The 14,867-nt window shown below is 43.8% G+C and overlaps 4 protein-coding genes across 4 annotated transcripts; all 4 read right to left on the bottom strand.

Moving 5' to 3' along the window:
• Positions 1-94: 94 nt before the first annotated feature.
• On the bottom strand, positions 95-1,676 carry IL334_002301 (guanine nucleotide-binding protein subunit beta-like protein; the record flags this gene model as incomplete). The annotated part of the gene is made up of 4 exons (XM_062934047.1): positions 95-514; positions 753-948; positions 1,183-1,402; positions 1,568-1,676. 4 exons carry the CDS (start codon positions 1,674-1,676, stop codon positions 95-97), a joined length of 945 nt encoding a protein of 314 aa, XP_062790098.1.
• A 1,816-nt stretch (positions 1,677-3,492) lies between these two features.
• On the bottom strand, positions 3,493-4,201 carry IL334_002300 (uncharacterized protein; the record flags this gene model as incomplete). The annotated part of the gene is made up of 2 exons (XM_062934046.1): positions 3,493-4,091; positions 4,159-4,201. The coding sequence occupies 2 exons, from the start codon at positions 4,199-4,201 to the stop codon at positions 3,493-3,495; spliced, it is 642 nt and encodes a 213-aa protein (XP_062790097.1).
• A 263-nt stretch (positions 4,202-4,464) lies between these two features.
• IL334_002299 (uncharacterized protein) lies at positions 4,465-11,086 on the bottom strand (the record flags this gene model as incomplete). Its single annotated transcript, XM_062934045.1, has 32 exons — positions 4,465-4,591; positions 4,654-4,759; positions 4,822-4,846; positions 4,919-4,997; positions 5,073-5,212; positions 5,327-5,541; positions 5,634-6,039; positions 6,108-6,187; positions 6,245-6,327; positions 6,394-6,430; positions 6,494-6,854; positions 6,908-6,951; positions 7,010-7,106; positions 7,171-7,257; positions 7,322-7,468; positions 7,567-7,640; positions 7,694-7,755; positions 7,817-7,837; positions 7,891-7,955; positions 8,009-8,053; positions 8,114-8,260; positions 8,391-8,440; positions 8,505-8,583; positions 8,700-9,082; positions 9,151-9,375; positions 9,435-9,453; positions 9,521-9,575; positions 9,654-9,802; positions 9,865-9,884; positions 9,977-10,197; positions 10,342-10,470; positions 10,593-11,086. The coding sequence occupies 32 exons, from the start codon at positions 11,084-11,086 to the stop codon at positions 4,465-4,467; spliced, it is 4,272 nt and encodes a 1,423-aa protein (XP_062790096.1).
• A 597-nt stretch (positions 11,087-11,683) lies between these two features.
• IL334_002298 (uncharacterized protein) lies at positions 11,684-14,551 on the bottom strand (the record flags this gene model as incomplete). The annotated part of the gene is made up of 7 exons (XM_062934044.1): positions 11,684-12,878; positions 12,943-13,333; positions 13,409-13,712; positions 13,804-13,894; positions 13,984-14,045; positions 14,148-14,240; positions 14,417-14,551. The coding sequence occupies 7 exons, from the start codon at positions 14,549-14,551 to the stop codon at positions 11,684-11,686; spliced, it is 2,271 nt and encodes a 756-aa protein (XP_062790095.1).
• Positions 14,552-14,867: the final 316 nt, after the last annotated feature.

Genomic DNA, 14,867 nt, shown 5'->3' with positions numbered 1-14,867 from the left:
GCAGACACGAAAAAGTCCAGTGATAGTCTGCATGCAAAGTGTACAAACAGCCCTATTTTTATCATTATCCCATGAGTAAACGACGCTAAACAATCTATACGACAACGACCCAGACTCTGACGAGGTTGTCAGAGAAACCGGCGAAGAGAGTTTGACCGTCAGCTGACCAAGCGAGGGAAGTACATTCGGGCTTTCGTGCTTTGTCTGAAAGACCGTCAAAGTCGGGTCGGAGATCGTCGACGATAGATTTGGATTCGAGGTCGAAGATCTTGATGGAAGAGGCGGTGGCAGCACAGAGCCAGTATCGGTTAGGGGAGAATACAAGAGCGTTTACAACATCTCCGGCATCGAGAGAGTAAAGGTGTTTACCATCGTTCAAATCCCAAAGCATGGTGATACCGTCTTTACCACCTGAAGCAGCAAGAGATCCATCGGGCGATACAGCGAGAGTGTTGATGTAACCAGTGTGACCGTAGTGGTTGGTCTTGAGCTTACATTTGGAAAGTTCCCAAACCTAAACAAAGCCATGAAGAACTTTGTTAGCTCTATGTACTCAGGGACCAAGATGAGTTATAAAGAGAATTTATCATAAAAACAATAATGGTGATCAGAGATCTTGGTGGAAAAAGTGGTCTCATCGGGTTTGATGGACCCTCTGAAGTAGCAAATATAATAGATCGCATCATGTCAAGCAAGTGGAGGGTGTCATGAATAAAGATGGGGGGGATTGAGTGAAAGCCCTGGACACTCACCTTGACGGTCTTGTCCCAACCGGCTGAGACGATGACAGGGATGACGGGGTTAGGGGAGAATCGAACACATGATACCCATTCAGAGTGACCATCTTCGGTGATGTTGAATTTACATTCACCGAGGGTGTTCCAAAGCTTGATGGTTCGGTCTCGAGAAGCAGAGACAATTTGTCGGTTGTCAGCTGAGAATGAGACGCTATATTAGATAAAAGTCAGCGTTCGCTCCAATCCGGAACGTCGTCCAAGGATATGATATCCCGCTGTTTTTTTTTTCAGATCCTGTTCCACTAAAGCGATCCATTCTCCTCTATACCAGCTTCGCTTTCTCTTTCATCGTCAAACCTTCCAACCTCCATATTCCTCCTTTCTTTTCCCTTGCCAACCGATTTCGTTGCTTCAGAGGTATTGTAGTTGCGAAAAATGCACTCACGAAAGAACATCACCAGTGTGTCCAACGAATTTTCTAGTGGTTAAACCAGTGTTCAAGTCCCAAAGTCTGAGAGTGTGGTCCCATGATGAGGAGAGAGCGAATTGACCGTCGGAGGAGATGACAACGTCAGATACGAAGTGGTTGTGACCGTGGAGGATCTTCTTGGGGAAACCGAATGATCCATCATCTCGAGTAAGTTGCCATACAATGATGGTCTTGTCTATTGCGAGTGAAAGACCAGATTTGAACAAAAGGATAGATGAGATAGATCCGAATGATTATGTAGGCAAAGAGCAAGGTAGGATAATTCAACGAAATGTCAGCATTTATTCCCATTTTCATCCTTTCAACATCTTCCATATGATCAGATTCTATTCAAACCCACCTCTTGATGCAGTCAAGATCATGTCTGGGGTTTCGCTGGAAGTAGCGATGGCGGTGATCCAGCCAGAGTGGCCGGCGAGGGTACCCTTGAAGACGAGAGGCTCAGCCATTTTGAAGATGTTATATGGTGTTTTTTTGGTAAAGGTAAAGATACGAGAATAAGATCCTTTTTGATTTAAGCAACAGCAACAGACGTCCGTGGGGGAGAGACAGAGTGTGAGAGGGGAGAGATTCCTCTGTATGGTGAAGTGAAATGAACCAAAACTTGCCCATACTCAAATTCAACATTCAGGGGTTCTTGGCCAATTATCACTTTTTTTTTGGTGTACTTTCGCCACATTTCACCGAAAATGTCGAATCAAGGTAATAACTCCGAAACCCCGAGAGCCAGAAAAGCGGGGTTCCCAGGTGGAGGTTGTCCACCATCTTGCTAAAAGGAAAAACAAGGCAGATGACTCATGCCAGAGCATTACAGGGCAAGGGGCAATATACTTTGGTGCCGCTCACAGTATGTGGGAGTGACCTTACGTCCACTTGAAGATTTGAGGTTCGTCAATATGTATGAATTGCCAGTGAACATCCCGGCATTCAGAAGGTCTGCGTCGCAGGTATGGGTGTGTGGGTTTGATAACAATTTGTAATGCAGAAGCACTTTCTGGTGGAATTGCGAATGAAAATTCGTTGTACCCTCTATCCCATCCCACTGACATGCCACTTCGAGATTGCCAATACTGCACGGTTAATCAAAGGAAGGGGTTCATTCCTACACATCCACAAGTTACGCTTTCTTCATCCCTTGTTTTCAATGTTTATGGCCAGAAGAACAGAAGGACAAAAGCCGTCATTGAGTGATGATCAAAGTCTAGAACGAAGTTTCCACTGACACAGCAGTCACTTAAGCTCATCCTTTCTTTGGGCGTGACATCATTACATGCCCCGAAAGTAGTCGTAACAAAAAGAAGGATCAAACCTTCTGTGATCTTGGATATCACGCTCCAGTCACTGATGAGACTACCTTCAAGTATATGAGACTTGTGAGCCTCTCTCAAGGTGAGTCGGGAATACCGATCATGTGTTGAATTCATGGCCTGACATACCTGGACTTACTTTAATAGACATCAACCGATCGTTAAACATGACACCTTCTAATGGCATTTCGGTGGCGACTCCTACTCAGACTACCAACGCAGACCTCGGCCTTAGCAGTGCTCAAAGTTACCGTCGTCGTCCGATACAAAGCGATACTGTCGACACGCAGAACAAAAATAACAACTGGGCAGACGTAACTCATAATCGAGTCACTGAACCTGAAGAGATACATACAAACGACGGTCAAAGTGGAGAAGGGGTTGATTCCCCCACAGAGCTAGGGAGCATTGGAGGTTATCGATCAGAGACATCTTCGATGGGTTATCGTAAACACACGACTGGGGACAATGGAGACGAAACTCGCGGAAGTTCCACCACCGAGAATGGAACGGGTGTAGCTAATTCTAAGGATACTACAGAATCGGCTGACGGCTGCATCAAAGTCACAAGCGTAGTATGCCTCGCAGCGGCCAGCATCTTTTGCTGCCCGTTCACGGTTGTTGCGGGTATCGGCGCGGGGGTGGGATTGGGCTGTAAAGATTGTTACGAAAGCTGCGGTTGTTGTTCTGATAAGGAAGAGATCTAGTCTAGTAAAGGGAACAACCATGCACTTCTCAATCCTTCCTTCCTCTTGACGAGATGTGCAGATAAAGTCGTACTGCTACTGTAGACGGACAGGGACAGGGCATATACAGTCTGATACATATGAGATTTTATGCTGCGGACGTTGGTGAAACGAAAAACCACAGCTTACAATGTTTGTCATAAAACTTCTAATTCTTATACAACTTCCCTCTTCTCTCTTTATCGAGCTTGTTTTGATTGCTGACATACAGGTCAAGCTAATTTTTCAGTTCCAACCACCTTCCACTGTTCAGCTGTTCCCACACAACTGACAATGACTATTTCTTCAATATCCACTTTCAGTCCTTTACCCGAATTATCGAATTCAGCCAATTTCGTATTGGCGATATTTGCCAATTCATCTCTTCTACTTGAACTGACCCCGCCATAGAATAAACTTAGATGTGGGAAATATTCAGGTAAATTACCTAGTCCAAACTGATTCTCTAATTCTTTTCGTAATTTGGATAAACGTTCATTCGGTAATTCCACTGGAGCCAATACCGATTGATAGTATTTATCACCTTTTTGAGCAGCTTGTAATTTTACTATCAAGCCTGAGCCTGAGCCTGAGCTTGAGCTTGAGTCTGAGGGCGAATCATCTTGTCCTGGTCGAGGTAAAGTAGCTACAACGGCTTCACGTATTTTCGTTTGGATATCTCGAAGTTTCATAGAGAGTGGAATCGGACTTATCAGCGTTATGTGAGGTGAGAAAGTAGGTGAAGCTAGTTCCATTGATGCTAATTCATTGATCAAATTCTGGAATCTTTCAGCCTGCTCTGGCTGAGAAGGGATAAGCCAAAGCGAGTATGCTAACATGGATCGTCAACCAGCTTCACCGCGCAGTCGTAGATATAGGGGGTTTGAACCGGAACTTACATGCCAGAGCAGGGGCAGCCGGATCTTTGGTAGCGTCTGACATTCTGGAACTCCTATCGATGGATGAAAGAATGACTGCCAAGGGGTTTCACATACGAAGATGAAATTGTATCATGTTTATCTTCATGCACTTCATGAAATGCGTCAAAGGAAATCTATCATTCGACATCTTTTCACGTCATCGCTGATCGGTCACCTCCACCGACCACATGGTCGTAATCTTATCAACCAATGCATAGATACAACATAAGATATCGAATGATTACAGCTATACACATATAACAAGTGTACGAGTATTATATAGATCTATCGGATACCTCCCACTCTACCTGCAAGACTTAACCAAGCCATGATTCTCCAGGCTATAGCAATAGCAATCATGATACCCATAAATCGAGCGGTGTCAAGGTCGTTCCATCCGAACAACGCAAGTCTGACACGATGTTCAAACGTCAATCAGATCAACATAAAGGGGATCAGGCTGTAAAGACTTACAGTTGATCACCGCTCTGAGCCACACAAGCCCCCGATGAAATTTGATCTTGCGTACAGTTGAATACTAGTCCGACGGATTCGTTGATTATCTGTACGCGAGTCGCGGCTGTTCATTATTGTCAGCTGAATGCGATTGCATGCGAATATTGACAGTTGACTTGAGCTCACCTTTGACGCAGGTTCCCCAGGCCAGCTACAGGAAAGAGTGGAATATATGAGTCAGGAGAAATCATCTTCACTGTCAGTAGAGGTTTTGAGCACTCACACCTGCTAGCCAAGTAGGCACACTTAACGAAATTACTCCGCTAACCTGACCTACCATTGATAAGATAGTAGATACAACACTACATCAATTACGCATCAGTGTCATTTCATTCCTCAATCTCCTACAGAGCCAGATTGTCTGAAGTCACACTCACGTAACAGTCAATCCTTCCGTCTGGATCCAACTGCCAAAAATCATAGCGAAACTTTCACCCATATTCACCATGGCCCAAATGGTGATTGCAAATTCAAAGTAAATTCTGACAGATGTTTGCATTCCAACTCCGACATTCATCTATAATGGTCAGAAAACCCATATCAGCATTTTCCTCCAATGAGCCTCGGAGGCGATGACCAAGGGTATGAGGGGGACTTCGGACATGGTTGGGTAGGGAAGCTGGACACATACGATTGCAGCATAAGCGAAAGCTCCGGCTAATTCAAATCCCAGTTCCACCAATGTATAAGTGATCATGAACGTTGCTGGTGAATACCTTGCACTTGATTTAGCTTCATGTAGATATAGATTTCTATCCGCAGGGAAAATTGCCATTGCATTGAGCAAACCGACAAAGGCAATAGCTGATGTGGATTCGATAGTTATACCTATACGATCTTGCGCGCCTGTCATGCAGTAAACAGTGATAAAATCATCAGTAAATCGGCCAGGGCCCACTATCGCAAGATGAGTCACCATCTTGTGGTAGAGTACTCACCAGATGGACCATGGTTCAGTCTCTGGAAGAATAGTATAAACAGTCCCCCAAGCAAAGGTGTTTGTACTAATCTATTGAAGAAAACATCTTTTCTCCTCCAAAGGTTTTTCCAATGTCTTTCAAGTACGACAGGTAACGCCACTTTCATGGAAGTTGTTCCTCCACCTCTTGTCAAGACATTATATCCTGTCTCTTTCTCTTTCTCTTCGCCGTGTTCTTTGTTTGTTTTGGTTGACCAGCGAGATGTCAGTCCTTTTACTCTGGTTAAAGATGATTCGTAACCTTGAGGACGAGGATCAACTGATACTAAATCCAAGAGATGATCCGCTGGGTTGAAAAACTCGGATGGCATAGGATGTCCGATTGAAGTGAAATATTCCACTGCTTCTGATTGTCTTCCGTTGAACTGAGCAAATATCATTGTCAGCAGGATGATCTTCCGAGAGAGATCGAGAGATGGCTAAATCAACTGACAGCAACTACACCCCCTTTGGCAAGAAGAGTAACGTTATCTGCTAGTTTCCAGATATCACTGCGGGGCTGATGGATCGTAGCTGCAGAGTAACAGTAAGTTGGTTGGATATCACAGGGTGATCGGTAGCTGAACTGACCGATCACTGTCCGACCTGTGGCGGCTATATCTCTCAAAACCTGCATGACACTTAGAGCTATACTTGCATCGAGACCCGATGTTCTGTAACAGCACTATATCAGCTTGAAGCACAGACACAATGTGAGTAGTTCTGCTGAGTTAACTTACGGTTCATCAACGACCAGTACAGCAGGGTCATTGATCACTACGGTACATCGTATCCATGTCAGTCGATCGCATCTCTAAATGGGCTAGATTGATTGCTCACTCTGAACAGCCAAACTCAATCTTCGCTTTTCACCACCACTGATACCTTTTAACAATTGACCGCCAACAGGTAAATCCGCACAATCTTTCAATCCCAACATCCTTAAAACAGTTTCTGCTCTGGCTACTTTCTGTCTTTTAGGCATCTTATCTGGTAATCTCAATATAGCAGCATAGGTTAAAGTCTCTCTGACTGTCAAAGAAGGGAGATGCCAATCATCGTCTTGTTCTACAAATGCTACATTCGATTGAGTTGCGTGTGATGATGGTTGGCCGGCGAATAACAAAGATCCAGAGTGTGTAAAGCGCGATAAGGGGCCTGGATTGAGTGATCGCCCAGCTAACAGCTGGAGGAGGGTTGACTGTACACATCGTCAGCTTAGTTCCCTAGAAACACCGGTAAACTGAAGCTCACTTTACCAGCACCTGATGGTCCTAGTATGGCAGATATTTCTCCAGCTGCATCGCATAGTCTGTCAGCTGATTGAATAATGAAAGCATATCGAAGTCGACGTACCAGGGAAATGAATGGACACATCGTTGAGAATCGTCTTTTGCTTATCCTTGACTGCTCCGCGACCTTTCCTCTCCCATGTTAAAGTAAGGTTCCTCACCTAGTAAAGGCAATCAGCTACCCAATCCAAGGTGGAATCTATTGCTCGCCGAGCAGTCACTTACAGCAACATCGATCTTGTCTCTTGTCATGTTACTTTCCATCACGTCACTTCCTTTACCTCTATTATGGCTTTCAATTTCAGAAGCATGCTAAATCCACCACCACCACCGGTCAGTTTTTTTTCCGTTTCGTACTTTAATTGGGTTGAATCACCTTTACGCCTCCAGCTGGATATATCCAGAGGACAAAGCAAGCCAAAGCATATTCCATGAAAGTCACTCCAATCAAACCTCCGAACCATGCGCCGATGTTGACTGATGCGTCGAAATTCAGGCCATTCAGGACATTGTTACCGAGACACTGAAATACACTCATCAATGATTGTCCCATTGTCCAGAAATATCATCACGACAAGACCGATTTTGACGAGAATCAGTGAAGATCAAATTGTAGCTCACTTGATTCAGATTAGCCGCTGAATCTGGCGGACAATTGAAGACTCGATCTTTGAATTGGGTGGTAGCGATGATACCTATTTGTATATCAGCTTGACCACTCCTACTGAGCTTTATGGGTTTGACCTACGGAAAGAGTAAAAGTATGGACTGAGCCATCTGATCCAAGCTACATATGCGGGTACATGTGTGCTATCGAAGCTATTATTAGCTTAAAACCAAATGTTAACATAGTCATTGACTTTTTGCTTACACGATGAATCCTGAACTCATACTTTATGAAGATATGTCAGTCATACTTCGGATAGATCATAAGGCATGACTCACATCATGAATAAGTTGAAAGCGTTGCCAACTAGAGACGCAGCAGAAAACGATCGTAAAAGGGATGCCTAAATGACCAATCGTGAGTTACACCTTGAAGATAACTGAGGTGAAAGCTTACCGAAAGAAGGGATAGTCCTTGAGTCGCAAATTGTACAAGAATAGTCTGAGATAGCATTATCAGCCCACCGGGACATGTAACACTTGGGAAGTGATGTAAGCTTACAGAAGCGATGGAAGTGAAGAGCCGAGCAGCAAGTTCGTCTGTTCGCAACCTCGAAATGAAGTAGACCAATAATACGTAGATAGTAGGTGATAATACACTCGGAACAAGGTAAGAGAAGAAGTCCGATATTATATATGGTGTAACGTCCTGTCAGAACGTTTAGCTATTTTACCTTCGTTGATCTGTTGCGCGTACTTACATAGAGTCGATCCTGGTTAAAAACGATCATTATCAGCATCCGTCTTGCAATTGGACGACGAAGATAAGGAAAACTTACCTCTCTTTCACGATCGAAGATGACCAAGTCAGTGCAGAACTTGTAAATCCCTGGACATATCATTAGGGTTTTAGTGCACGTCAAGTATGTTATTCCAAGGGAAATTATACGTACAGAACACTTGTTGTAGGTAGAACACTCCAGGGATCAGTTGGAAACTCAGATTTTTCAGACTTTGAACTCCTGTTGGTGTCTACACATCTGCATCAGCATTTGGTTCTCTCATCGAGATTGAGAGAGCAATTCTATGGACCGCAAGTCGTTGACGAAGCAGCCGGCTGTTGGAGGTAAGGGCTTTGCGACACTTACCTCAGGTAACCTATAATAGGTAATACCAATGATCACACCCAACAAAACAGCTTGAACAGCAAATCCAACTAATTGAGGAATATTCCTGTACACATTCCTATGTGCTCTTGCGGTAAGTACCATAGTCTGTTTCCATAATCCTGGTCTTCTCTCGTCTCTCGCATCTACAGGTGAGATTGATTCCTCATTAACCCGAGGGTGATTTGCTTCGTTGGCAAGTATCGATGGGACGGACGAATCTACTGAAGTTTTCGATAATCTATTGGCCCAATTTGACGATGAGCGGGATTTCCAAGAATTGACTAAAGCTTTCACTCGTGCTCGAGAAGTCTCTTCTGCTTCTGGAGTACGATTATCCACTGTAGAAATGTCGATGAGGAAATCTGCAGCACCTCTAATAAGTAACGCCGAAGAAGGTTTCAAATAGAGGGATTCTGAAATCCAAACTCACCAAGTGGATTGACACCTTTCTCAAGTTCTTCTCCTAAACCTTTGAACCAACCTAAACAATCACTTCTCAGACCTGAATAGACGATCTCTCCTTTCGATAATAGAGCTATGCGATCGAAGATATCGAAGGCATCGGATCTGGGCGCGTGAATCGAGAGTATGATAGTTCTCCCTCGACGAGCAAGGTGTGACAGGGTGAGCAAAAGTAGATAGGAAGTAAAAGCGTCTGTATAAAGAAGATTAGAACTCGGACCGTTCTTCGAAATCAATTTAAGATCAGCTTACCAAGACCAGATGTCGGTTCCTTCAGGACGCAACGTATGTCAGTCTGTAGCTTGATTGAAAAGCAAATTGATTATGTTATGACTCACATCGAGAATCAATACGCTTGGCAATGTGACCAATACACAACCTATCGATAATCGTCTAAGTCATTAAAGAGTCAGGTTCAATGTCATGTGTCCGATAACCCCATTTCCCTACCCTTCCACGTGAAGCACTCACCTTTTCTCTCCTCCCGAGATACCTTTCCTCAGCGGTCCACCGACAACAGTATCAGCTGCATCTCTCAAACCCAACTCATCAATTGTCTGATCAACAATATGGGTGATCGCCTCATTTGATAAAGATGTAGGAAGTCGAAGTTTGGCAGCCTGCGAAAAGGTTAGATATGGACGAAGAGTCCAGGAAATAAAGCGGATCAAAGAGTACTTACATATGTCAATGTTTCTCGAACTATTTATCCAATACATTTCAGTTTGATTCGTGATCCATACATGTACTGCGAGCGAGAGCATAGCTAGTAGGCAAAGGCAAAAGAAACTCACCAGTCAAACATTCAACTAGATAATCCTGTTGTCTGACGAATCCTATCCTCCGTTTGACCTCATTCCTACTGAGTTTCTGACCAGTGACTACTGTTTCTGCTGTGTTCGTATGTGATGTAGCTGAATAATAAGCTACTTCACCTGATTCGGTAGGAAGACCAGATAACCGGTTTGCTATTGCGTTCAACAACGTTGTTTTACCTGACCCCGATCCACCAAGGCTGAGATATTATAGCAAGTCGTATCGGAAGTAGATATTGACAGAAACGAACGATATTATGATGGTGTGGGATATATGGTGGATCGGTGTCAAATGCTCCAGTCAATAGGTGACATGTCTATATGGAGAAGAAGTCCTAACTCACATAGCTAATACTTCACCACTACGACAATCACACCCAACATCTTTCAATATCCATTTCTTTTTCCTTTCCTCTCCTATAGCAGGTAACGGTGTCTCTTCTTTACCCTTCTTGAAGAACTTGGGTATCCACCTATTAAAAACAACGCAAACAAGTGAATAAGTCGATATGTCTCGTTCGTGATAGATATCAGAAGGAAACGATAGTAAAGCGCACACGCGAATAGAAAGAATAGACAGAAATCGACTACTTACGACGAAACTTTCTTATCTGGAATACCGATGGTCAATCCCTTCACACTCAAGTGAAACGGTAAAGGAGGTGGTAAATTCAGTAAAGCACTTGGAATATCCATTTTTGATCGATGAGAAGGTATATCTTGAAGTTGGTGTAACTCCATCTCCGTCTCGATCTTCGGCTTCGTTCTCGTTATTCCTATTTCGTTCGGCGAAAACACATTCTCACGCCCGAATAGCACTGGATGTGAGTGGCTATTGAATTGGGTACGCCGTATTGAATTGTCTTCACGATCTGATTGCATGATCTGTCGTTGCGACTGTGATGAGTTGGGATTTTCCTCATATTCTAATTGATCTTGCTGCTTCTCGTTACTATCTTCCGTCTGTATTCCATGTGATTTTTCATTCTTCTTGTTGTCACCTGCTCCGTCATTCAAAAGCTGCATGTTATGTTGATCTGAGTTTGGTTGACTGGGACTACCGATCGGAGGTTCGAGGAAAGGTATCATTTTCCGCTTTGACGAACTGGCTATTCCCGCCTCTCCTTCGTCCACACTAAACATGTTGATGTGGTCGATCGAGATAGTAGAAACAACAGCTTCCTATATAGCGGTAGGCGAGTTGGCAGAACGTGCAGTCAGCACTCTGGGCATATCAAGCTCCTAGTTCATCAAAGTGATACTCACGATAGAGATAATGAAACAAAGCCTGGATCGATGGTCCGTGTTCGCGAACCAAATAAACCGATCTCACGATGACCTCCACTCGATATTTCAAATTAGCTGTTGATTTCCTTGGTCGTCTAACGCGATCGCTGATGGTGATACAGTGATACAGAGAACTGAAGATAGTGTGCGGACCCACCACTGATATCGAGGTCGTTGTCAAAGTGTGGATACACATATATATTCATATTCATATTTCATATCATCAGATACTAGCAGCAAGCTGAAGACGGAGACGGGCATCGTTACAACTTTGTTAGCATCCGATCAAGATTCAGGCACCCTGATTATCCGGATCAAAAGAACTCTTCGATGCTGAAAATAAGATGCCGAATGCGTGAAATATATGTTTACTGGAGATACTGGCATATCACTACAATGCTATTCCTCGTCGTCATCATCAGGTATCTCAATCCTAGGTCGATCTATTCCATCTGTCTGGTCTACATGTGGTTCTGATTCTGTTCCTACTTGCACACCAGTTTCCACTGTCGAACCATCATTCGCAGAAGCTTGATTCCCTTCTACCCATGAACTTCTCAGACGAGTTAACTCAGCTACTAAGCCCCATATAGTTTCATCAACTTCTCTCAAGACTCTGATCCTCTCATCTAGAGTCTCGACTGTACCGCTACCTCCTGGCCGGCCTTGAAGTTGGTTTTCAAATTGTATATTGGGTTGTCTTTGATCGGATAACAGTCTTGGATGAACGTTTGGTACTGCTTCCCATTCATCCAAATTCTGTGTATTCAACGACTGCAATGGTGAAACAACTTCTCTTTCCTTTCCTTTTCCTTTTGATATTGCTATACTCTCCCTTGGTATCATGCTATTAGAAGATGAAGATGCAGTAGAAGAAGAAGGGAATATACCTCCAAATCTTCTCAAAGCAGCTTCAGCCGCTCTTTTCCTCACATCAACTTCACTGACTACCAAATCTTCCACCTTCTCTTCGTCTCCTGATTTAGGGACCGGTCGAGCTGTTCCTGTTGAAGTGAAAATGACCGGTGGGTTTGATGAAAAGGGAGTTACATGACCTGATAGTTGAGGTGTAGTAGGAACAGAAAGATGTGGACCCCTTCTAGTATCTGTTGATTCTCGTCTTTCTGATTCCGATTCTGATTCAGGAGGAGGGTCCGGTCTGACATTCGTACGGATATGTGAATAGTGGTTTGACGAGATATTTGAAGATGAAGGATGGGCTTGTTGGAATCGCGGTGCGGCTCCTAATGGCGTCGGGAAGAATCTTCCTGGAGTGATTGGACCTCCCCATATCCCACGTTGTAATCTCTCATCGATACTTTGCTCCCCTCTCTCGTCTCCACTGGTCGGTCCTCCTTGTATTGATGTCCCATCGGCTGCTCCTGCGTTGTTTGGCACAGGGTTGTCCCAGCCCATTCTAGGTAGGGAGAAGTATTCGTTATATGCCTGTTGGATATTGTTTCTTTCCGCCTGTTGAGGTGGTTGAGGTACAGCTCCCGGTTGGGCAGGTGGTGGGGGAGGTGCAAGCGGAGTGTTCCGAGCAGCAGCAGCTCGACCAGGCAATTGAGCTGGTGTTCGTAATACGTCTCTTCGACTATATGCCATATGGTTTATCAGTTTTGTTCATCAGAGTGGACTTCTACAAAGTCTGAGCTTACCAAGTGGGACAGCTCTGTTGTCTTTCCAACCAGCTTCGAAGACAGTGGAAGTGGAATATATGACCACAAGCCAGTTTTTTGGGAGTTTCATTAGGTCCACCTCCGACTCCTGAAGCGGTACTACCTTCTCTTTCGACTACTGACCGAGGTATCATTTCTTCCCTACAGATTATACAGGTCCTATCTCCACCTCGTTCTATCTCTTCTTCAGTTGCATCGGGGTATAAAGCGTCCATGTCCCGAGTAGCACGTCGATAGCGGATCAAATCACCACATCTGGAAATGAACGATCGAAGAGTCATGTACACGTCTCGAAGAATATGGAGTGGGAGGCCGTAATGAAGAAGAATGACAAGGAAGAACGAAAGGTAGGTGAGGAGTTTCATGAAGTCTAAGTAGCAAGGGTGTGCGGTGCTGTTAGTACCTCTTTTTTCCAGAATCCTCGAAAAATCAGAGCTTGACCCACCGACAGTCAAATCGACATAGAATAACCACATAGACTTTTGTTCCCAAGGAGGAGCGTCTGCTCTTCCTCTTGCTCTTCTGAGATCTATTAAACCTATTGAATATCGAGCTGCTGTACCTATTATCGATGCGTTGAGAATAGTGAATTCAGATGCGAATAAGACCATGGCTGAAACACCTTCTGATAGAATCGCTTCTATAGAATATGATACCAAAACGAAATCGAATATCGCTAATAAGGTTATGATGGATGTCATTCGTATATGGAAAAGGGTCGGTGGACCAGGAGGTGGTATTTGATCCATCTACAGGACGAAAATTAACAAACATTCATGTTGATATGCCGCCAGAATATCGAATTTGCAGGATGCAGGATGCAGGATGCAGGAAACTCACATAATCGACTCTATCCGCCGTGATCCAGTGGAAACATTTAAGGAATAATAAAATACCATACATGAATGCGAAAGGTGCTGAGAAGTCATCTCTATGATGTATTGAGTATTGGGATAAAACAGAAAGGTTAGATCCCAATAATCACACTATCAAATGTATTTTGCAGAAAGTGAGACTAACCTGAATATTGTTAAAGCCAATAATGACTCTGTTAAGAATATCCATAATCGCTCGAATAGATGCTAAAAGTCACGAATCACCGTCAGTTCAAGTTCCTTGACATGATTGTCTCCTTAGAGCAGCCTGTGCATGCATCGTGGTCTGTCAAGGTGGAAATGACATACTTCATATTCTATAGCTCTTAATTGACCAAAGAAGACCTTCTTCAATCCTATTCCAAATAAGATAGTATTGAAAAGAGCGAAATTGGCGAGAACCTATTGTGCAGCCGACCCATATAATGTCAGTGACTCGATTATTTAGAGACAAGACTATGTCCTTGATATCACCCCAAAACACATTCGCTTCGTCTTGTTCAAAGCCATCTTTTAAGACCTTCTCTTGTCTGCATTTCGATGAAAACTCTCGAGATAGGTACGGAGTACGGACTCACCATCAAAGCTCCACTGCTTCTGCCCAGAGCAACAGCAGCAGCATAGAAATTTGCCCTTGTATTCAAGGCTGAATATACTACTCCCGTAGCTAACAGTGTGGATGAAAGTCCATATAATGCTAGTCGAGGTACCATTTTGACTTTTGAGTTGAGTTGAGCAATTCGCACTGAATACTGAGTGAATGCCTTCAGATGTACCTTGTCCAGATAATTTCCTTCGCTGGAATCAATTGTTCTATACTATCATCGTCGCTGGTGATATACTCTTCCCAAGTGCTTGACAGACTGTTTGCTGTGACGCTGATGCAGTAAAGAAGAAAGGAATGGTCATGTATATGTTCATGCTAAATGACATGCCAGTTCATGGGATGTTGTCAGTTCTGTGACGTGTCAATCGGTGATGTCCGCTCACTTGTCTAAAGAACATCCGAGTGGCAACAACTGTCAAAGT

The sequence above is a fragment of the Kwoniella shivajii genome, chromosome 3 (genome assembly GCF_035658355.1).
Source record: "Kwoniella shivajii chromosome 3, complete sequence".
Classification (NCBI taxonomy): Eukaryota; Fungi; Basidiomycota; class Tremellomycetes; order Tremellales; family Cryptococcaceae; genus Kwoniella; species Kwoniella shivajii.
The sequence above is the reverse complement of the archived record's forward strand: the minus strand, read 5'-3'. Positions and strand labels throughout refer to the sequence as shown.